Raw genomic sequence first — 8,664 nt, forward strand, 5'->3', positions numbered from 1 at the left:
CTGCTTGTGCTCCTTTGTCTCGTCTCGTCTGTCTATACTTTTGAGAGACTCCCTCCGAACTGCTCTCTAAACTAAAAAATCATGGAATTGATAAACTGGTCTCCTAACAAAATTGACACAGTTTCTCAATGAGAAGCCTGGGTTTGGGGGAACCTGCCTGTCCTGCCGGAACGTTTTTCTGTGGAGGACATTGAAGACATCTACCTATTCGGAACCATGATTACAGGACTTTTGCTGATTGGATTAGGCATTGCCCTGGTTTATCGAGGAAATCAGACAACAGTGACAGCTGTTCAAAGCCCCATAAAGCTGCCCAACATGATTGAAGCGGTGGGCAGAGGTTTCAGCACTCAGACTGTGGCTATTCAGAACTTGAACCGCAACATGGATGACATCATGGAGAAGCTTTCAGCTTTGCAAAGGAAATGGATTGATTCGGAGACCAGAATGGACAGAATGGACAGACAGAGTGGTCGTGTAAAAGAATGTGTCTGCTTGCCCCAAGACCAAACAATCCCAATCTTATCTGCTTTCGGCTCCCTCAGACAGCACTGGCCTCAGCCAAGGCCGTTGCTGGGACAACATCTCCCCCTGAAGGTCACTGCTGTGAGACGCTATCGTATTCCTTCCCCCACTTCCCGCGGTTGCCGCTTTTACCCCCAGTGTGAGAAGCGGGTGCGTGACCAGCGCCATCATGGCTGCAGGAGCGGACGGCTGCTTGCTTGCGCTGGGTTACCTCTACCTCCTCCCCCCCACCCCCTTACCCCCCACCCCGATCACTCCCCTCCCCCCCTCCCCCCCAAGTCCCGAGTTTTCATGTTATAAAGTGTACTTGTGTTATTTTGTGCTTATGTGTTTTTTTAATGTTCCCACACTGTACTCCTCATAGGACCATAGTGTGGGGGTTTCTTTTTTCTCCTCCCCTCTCCTCATGCTACTCTGTATTTTTTCTTTTCATCCCTCTCTTCCTGTCCTGTCTACTCCCCCTCTGTCAATTGTGTGTATGTGTGTATGTAAGGACAGGTTGATGGTTAATTTCGCTGGTACTTGTGACTAGTGATAATAAAGGGTTCATTCATTCATTCATTCATTCATTCATTCATTCATTCATTCATCTCTATCTTTCACCAGGGAAAGTGAATAGAGTGTATATTTTAAAAAATAATTTAAGGAACATAATTGGAACCAAAGGGCTCCTGTAGTACTTTTAAAGCGTTAAAACACAGTTAATGGTACATGACATAAAAGATAGATATTATCACAACATGTGGGTGATGCAGTGGTTAGCACAGTAAGCACAGTTGCCTCAGATTAAGAAGATTCTGGGTTTGGACCTTGACTGATTTGGGCCTTTCTGTGTGGAGTTTGCATGTTCTCCCCATGCCTGTATGGGTTTCCTCCGGGTCAACTGGCTGCTCTAAATTGTCTGTGAGTGTGAATGGTTGTTCATCTCTGTGTTAGCCCTGCGATTGGTGACCTGCCAAAGGTCTTTCTCACCTGCAATTGGCTCCAGATTCCTCCATGACCCTGACAGATAAGTACTATAGATAATGGATAAATGGATTCTACCTGAGTGATAAGGAAAAGTTCAGTTCATTCCTTCATTTTCAGTAATTATTTCGTCATGGTGTATCTTGGGTGCAAGGCCCATCCCAAGTGGTATACTAGTCCACTGCAGGGCACCATCCACACACATTCATACACTCATTCACACCTAGGGACAATTTACTATAGCTAATCCATCTATACAGGAATATGCCTTTGGTGGAAGAAACCAGAGAACCTGAAGGAAAACCACAAATGCCCCTTTTCAACCAACAGGAAACAGGTTCTTGAGCTGGCTCCATTCAAGATTCTTTGCACCTCGGTGCCAGCTAGTGATCCAGCCTACATTTTAACCAGTTTTGAACAGAACCTTTGTAATCAAGGATGCATCATGAATTGCGGGTGTTGCACAATTCACAATGGGAGTGAACAGTAGTAACAAGATGGCGGTACACATTGATTACCTGTGAACTTTTGCTCTGTTATTGCAGATATTTGTTTCTGGTCCGTTTTTTTCTGAAGATGCATCTTTTTCTGTTGCATTCTCCATTACTCCCTCTCCAAACTAATGACACGCCCACTGATTTCATCCCAGTTCCCACAGGAAAAACCAGCAATTTTTTGGTTCCAATAGGGAAACAATTTTTCAGGATCCGAATAATTTATTTTTGGTTGAAATGTTTTGAACAGTTCAAAATTTGGTGCATGAATCAGAATGAAACCCATTCTTTGTTGGTCAAAAAGGGGTAACAGAGACATACAAAACTCTACAAAAGCTCAGGATTGAACCTTATATATATATATATAAACAATTATTCCATGAAATCGAGTTGTACATGAGCTGATAGCTGATGAGGCGTGTAGCACTGAGTTGTCTATAAGCCATGTACGACGAGATTGACTGGAATAACTGTTTTATTCGATCCACATTCACTGGATTTTGAGAAACAGATCATTTTTATTTTTCATTTTTGCAAATTTGATAAATAAAAGCTTTATACAAAACGTCTGACAAAATAATTTAGGCGGACTTCTTAGAAACCTATCAATGGCTGTACAAATTGACTTTAGTGTTGGTTTTTTTGTGTAGAAAGTGCCGTCTTGCTGTCGTGCCAAGGTATAGAATAGCTTTAGACATTTATTTAATTCTTCCTTGGCCATTTCAGTGCTGTAATTTTTAAACTTCTTTGAGCTTTTGAATCAGTCTAAAAAAATTACAACAAATTTTAATGCTTAAAGATGAAAAATGTAAACAAACCAGTGAAATGACAGTAGCAATTTGTGAAAAATGCAATAATAATAATAATAATAATAATAATAATAATACTTGAAAAATAAGAAAGATATGTTCTTACCATCATCTTTTTTTTTTGAGGGGGGAGGGTTTTGGTCGAGTTTTTATTTCGTCCGCGGTTGGTTCAGCAACATGCTCCGCCGTTTTGTTTTTCTCTACTCACGGTATATGAGCTGATATCCTAGTAGTACAGTAGCCAATCAGAATGTGCAACTGCTCATATCCAGTCATTGTGAATAGAATAAAGGGGTTTATATCAAAATGTAGGGTCAGATCAAAATGTAACATAACAAATCAAAGATACTGTATTTGCAATTTTGGCAAAGGTGGAGCTTGAGCACATACTGAGGTGACACAACCTAGTGGATTTGCAGAATACCTTATTGATTCTTTTTATGGTCGGATAATATCAATACTGCATTGGCTTTCAAGAGGTTTGGTCAAAAATGCAACCTGTGCTATCTCAGACATGAATCACACACACACACACGTTAGTTCTCTGTAACAAAAGAAATATGAACCCAGTTATACAAAATATTATGTATTTATTTTTATTTTCCTGTATCTACATATCAGATAAGAGTGGTGATGTGCAGTAGTGCATCCAGTGTATTCATGCTGCTCAATCCTCTCTGTTACATTATCAAGGGACATGAATTAAAAATAGATAATAATAATAATAATAATAATAATAATAATAATAATAAAGTGACACTGCATTTCCCCATGGATAAGGATGTCTTTTACGCAGCACCTACTCAGCTCTCCAAGTGCGCATTATGCATCAGAACTGTTTTGGGTCTGAAAAAAAAAAACATTTCACACAGTCAGTCACATCGCAGTTCAGTGCCATTTAAACGGATTCCCGGTCCACGGCACCGACAGAACCGCGCGCTTTGGTGACAGCAGGTGAGGAAGCTCTCCAGAACAGGTTCCTGAGCATCTTCCTGAACTCCCTGCGCATTAAGCAATACAACACCGGGTTTAAACAGCTGTTTGCATGAGCGAGGCAAACAGTCAAAGGGAACACGTACGTGTGGACCATGTAGTACGTCCTGTCCCAGCGCACCGCGTTAAATTTCACAAGCACCCCCCAAAGCGTGATGGCGTGGTTCGGCATCCAGCAGATGAAGAACGAAAGGACTACGATGATCACGGATTTGGTGACTTTGGACCTGGACCGTCTCCTCGGGCGGCTGCTGTTCGCGACGATCCTGCGGCGCACGAAGCGCAAAAGCAGCGCGTTGCAGATGGACAGGGTGATCATGGGCAAGATGAAGGCGAGCACGACTTTCTGGAGGTGATAGAGCGCGAGCCAGGGGTGGCCATCGGGAAAGCGGAGGAGGCAGAGTCTCTCACCGGCCACCACCGTCACCATGGAGAAGGCGGCCGTGGGCGCCGTGGCGACGCTTGCGAGAACCCAGAGCGCCGCGCACACGCACTTCACCGAGACGCACCTGCGGCGCATGCCGTTCCCTCGCACGCAGCACGCCACCGACCAGTACCGACTCACGCTCATGGCCGTGAGGAAGAACACGCTGGCGTACATGTTCATCACCGTGACCGACAGCACGATCTTGCACATGGCGTTACCGAAGGGCCAGCTGAAATCCAACGCCGCGTCTGCAGCCCAGAACGGCAGCGTGAGCACGAACTGGAAGTCGGTCACGGCCAAGTTGACGACGAAAAAGTTGATCGCGGATCTCTTCCTCCTCCTCTTCCCAAGCTTCGTCTTCATCAGGAAGAACACCAGCAAGTTGCCGAGCAGACCCACAGCGCACACCGCTGCGTAAACCGACGAAATGATGACCCTCAGGATCAGACTCCCGTCTGCGCTCAGGTCGATGTCCTCCAGACTGCTGAACTTGTTCAGGTGGATCACGGTCTTGTTCAGTGTTGCCCATCCGCTGAGGTTCACAGTCTCCCCCATGCTCTCGGAGAAACGCGCAGGTGCCTTGTTCGAAGCCTCGCCTTCCATTGCCTGCATAATTCACCGACCTTACATCTTTAGGATCAAAGCTTCCTGAATGTTTTTTGGAGTAGCGCCTCTCCGTCACTCTCAGCACCGCGTCCAGCTTTTATATAATCGCGCTTGTTCGATGATTCCCTCCTTCAAAGCGCGTGAGTGGATAAACCTGAGTGATTGACAGTTCACACTGATAACACACTCATAGTGAGTCATGAATCATGGAGTGACAATACCAAGCTGCAAAATTTATATATGGGTCTGTCTCAGAAACTGGGTACTGTGGGGGTACCCAACTAAATGTACTCACAGTCAATAAACTATACGGTTTTGAATGGTGATGTTGGTTTTAATTTGAAATTAAATGATGAAAGAAATAATACAGATCAAAGTAAATCTTTGATGTGAATATTCAGAATTTGGCAAAAATTCTGCAAATTTGTGGAAAAATGGCAGCTTGGGGGCGGCATGGTGGTGTAGTGGTTAGCGCTGTCGCCTCACAGCAAGAAGGTCCGGGTTCGAGCCCCGTGGCCAGCGAGGGCCTTTCTGTGCGGAGTTTGCATGTTGTCTGCGTGGGTTTCCACCGGGTGCTCCGGTTTCCCCCACAGTCCAAAGACATGCAGATTAGTTTAACTGGTGACTCAAAATTGACCATAGGTGTGAATGGTTGTCTGTGTCTATGGCTACGTTTACATTAGACCGTATCTGTCTCGTTTTCTTCGCAGATGCACTGTCCGTTTACATTAAACCGCCTGGAAACGCCGGGAAACGGGAATCCGCCAGCGTCCACGTATTCAATCCAGATCGTGTCAGCTGCGGTGCTGTGTAAACATTCAGAATACGCGGATACGCTGTGCTGAGCTCTAGCTGGCGTCTCATTGGACAACGTCACTGTGACATCCACCTTCCTGATTCACTGGCGTTGGTCATGTGACGCGACTGCTGAAAAACGGCGCGGACTTCTGCCTTGTATCACCTTTCATGAAAGAGTATAAAAGTATGAAAATACTGCAAATACTGATGCAAATACTGCCCATTGTGTAGTTATGATTGTCTTTAGGCTTGCCATCCTTCCACTTGCAAGTGGTAAGTGATATGCGCTGGGATCACACACACAGCAGCTCAGTCCCGAATCGTGGCTTGTGCACTTCACTTGCGCGCTCTGTGAGCTGCGCAGGGCCGGAGTGCGCACCCTCCAGAGGGCACTCGCTGTTCAGGGCGGAGGGATTTGGAGCGCAGGATGCCTACGGAGCCGAGCGTATCCATGTATTGGCATTGCTGTGTGCAGGCGAATCGTGTATTGGTGTTGCTGTGTGCACACTAATCATTTTAAAAACGTTAATCTGATGATCCGCTGATATGGTCTAATGTAAACATGGGCTATGTGTCAGCCCTGTGATGACCTGGTGACTTGTCCAGGGTGTACCCCGCCTTTCGCCCATAGTCAGCTGGGATAGGCTCCAGCTTGCCTGCGACCCTGTAGAACAGGATAAAGTGGCTAGAGATAATGACATGAGATATATAGGGTGGCACAGTGGTGTCGTGGCACTGTAGCCTCACAGCAAAAAGGTTTTGGGTTTGAGCCCAGTGGCCGGCGAGGGCCTTTCTGTGCGGAGTTTGCGTGTTCTCCCAGTGTCCGTGTGGGTTTCCTCCGGGTGCTCTGGTTTCCCCCACAATCGAAAGACATGCAGGTTAGGTTAACTGGTGACTCTAAATTGACCGTAGGTGTGGATGTGAGTGTGAATGGTTGTCTGTGTCTATGTGTCAGCCCTGTGATGACCTGGCAACTTGTCCAGGGTGTACCCCGCCTTTCGCCCGTAGTCAGCTGGGATAGGCTCCAGCTTGCCTGCGACCCTGTAGAACAGGATAAAGTGGCTAGAGATAATGAGATAATGGCGGCTTGATCTGGGACATGATAAATGGTTGACTACATCGCATTCCCTTAACCCTTTGATGCAAAACATATGCACACCCCTTCTAATGCACAACATGGGTCAAAAATGACCCGCATTCATTTTCCAGGTTATTTCATGCTGACTGAGTTTTTCTTTGCTCTATCTTTTGAAATCAATTTATGATTGAATATTCCAAGTATTCTTTAAATATCTTGTTTTTAATTACCACAAATCTCATCTCATCTCATTATCTCTAGCCGCTTTATCCTTCTACAGGGTCGCAGGCAAGCTGGAGCCTATCCCAGCTGACTACGGGCGAAAGGCGGGGTACACCCTGGACAAGTCGCCAGGTCATCACAGGGCCGACACATAGACACAGACAACCATTCACACTCACACCTACGGTCAATTTAGAGTCACCAGTTAACCTAACCTGCATGTCTTTGGACTGTGGGGGAAACCGGAGCACCCGGAGGAAACCCACGCGGACACGGGGAGAACATGCAAACTCCACACAGAAAGGCCCTCGCCAGCCCCGGGGCTCGAACCCAGGACCTTCTTGCTGTGAGGCGACAGCGCTAACCACTACACCACCGTGCCGCCATTACCACAAATCATTAATTTAATTTTTTCTTTCCTACTTTATGAACAAAAATGGGTCATCCAAGTGTGATTTAAAATTAAATGTCTTAATACTATAATAATAATTTGTTTCAAGTAATTACTTTAGCAGTGAATGGGGCCAGTTATTTATTTATTAACTATGTAGTTAGCTAAGCCAACTACAATAAAATTAGCTAACTAAAGTAGAATATGTCAACAGCTCGGTAGCTAATAGTAATTACTTGTAACTTTCTGACAAGTAATCTACTCACTCTCAAGGGAACCTAAACATAATCAATTTTTTTCTAAGGTAATGTTAGAACAATTGAAAAACATTACTTACATGTATTAGATGGGCAAAGGGCGCTGTGCTGAGCTGTGAAATGTCTGACACAAGCACAATTCACAGTTCCCACCAAACGCTGGAGTAAATGCATGCGGGTCGGTTCTGACCCATGTGTGTAAACTTGATGTAGAATTACAAAAGCTGTGCTTGTTCATAACTTAAGAAAGGAAAAATAAAAATGATGGTTTGTGCTAAACAAAAACAAGATATTTACTGCATATTTGGAAAAGTAAATGACAAAATATACTTTTGAAATAAATTCATCATAGAAACACTCAGCCATACATGAAATAACCTGGAAAATGAATGCAGGTCGTTTTTGATCCATGTTGTGCATTAGAAGGGTAGTGATACAAAAAGGGTTTTTATTCAAAAAGTAAGAAAGGAAAAAATAAAATAAGGATGTATGATGATCAAAAACAAGTTAATTGAGGAATACTGAATGATGGAATTAATTTATTGCAAAGATATAGAAGATAAAAAGTCAGCCGGGTCACTTTTGACCCATGTTTTGCATCAAAGGGTTAAAAAGGTTGTAGTCCACTGAAAAGTCTACAGTTATCACTAATTGTATTTTAAGTTGAAACTTTATACACCTAAGGATTGGTGCGCTCACAGAATAATCACAACCGTAATAAAACATCATGCAGAATATTTGATCACCATCGTAACTCCATTTTCCGCAAACCCAAAACCAATACGATCGTGTGTTTTGATCTAAACGGAAAGCCTCAGGGTCGAGGTCACTACCTCACCAAAAGTAGTAACTTAAAATCACTACGCCATATAAAAACTTAGTTATAAATCTGCGATTTTGTTTTTTAAAACGAAAGCTGAAAGTTAGGTATAGAATATATTTCTTACAGAATATGTTACGATGGTAGCTGGTCTTGTATGAATTTCTGAGCTATAAAATGAGTTGTGGTCTATTTTTTACCATAGTGTGTTATTTGTGTGCGGGGAAGGACACACATTAACAATTTGCATGTGTAGAATGGAATTTTCCACTCCAACA

The 8,664-nt window shown here is 44.1% G+C and overlaps 1 protein-coding gene across 1 annotated transcript; it reads right to left on the bottom strand.

Moving 5' to 3' along the window:
- Nucleotides 1-3,692: 3,692 nt before the first annotated feature.
- Nucleotides 3,693-4,826, bottom strand: rxfp3.3a2 (relaxin family peptide receptor 3.3a2). The gene has a single exon (XM_060940424.1). It carries the CDS (start codon nucleotides 4,824-4,826, stop codon nucleotides 3,693-3,695), a length of 1,134 nt encoding a protein of 377 aa, XP_060796407.1.
- Nucleotides 4,827-8,664: the final 3,838 nt, after the last annotated feature.

Source organism: Neoarius graeffei, chromosome 15 (genome assembly GCF_027579695.1).
Source record: "Neoarius graeffei isolate fNeoGra1 chromosome 15, fNeoGra1.pri, whole genome shotgun sequence".
NCBI lineage: Eukaryota > Metazoa > Chordata > Actinopteri > Siluriformes > Ariidae > Neoarius > Neoarius graeffei.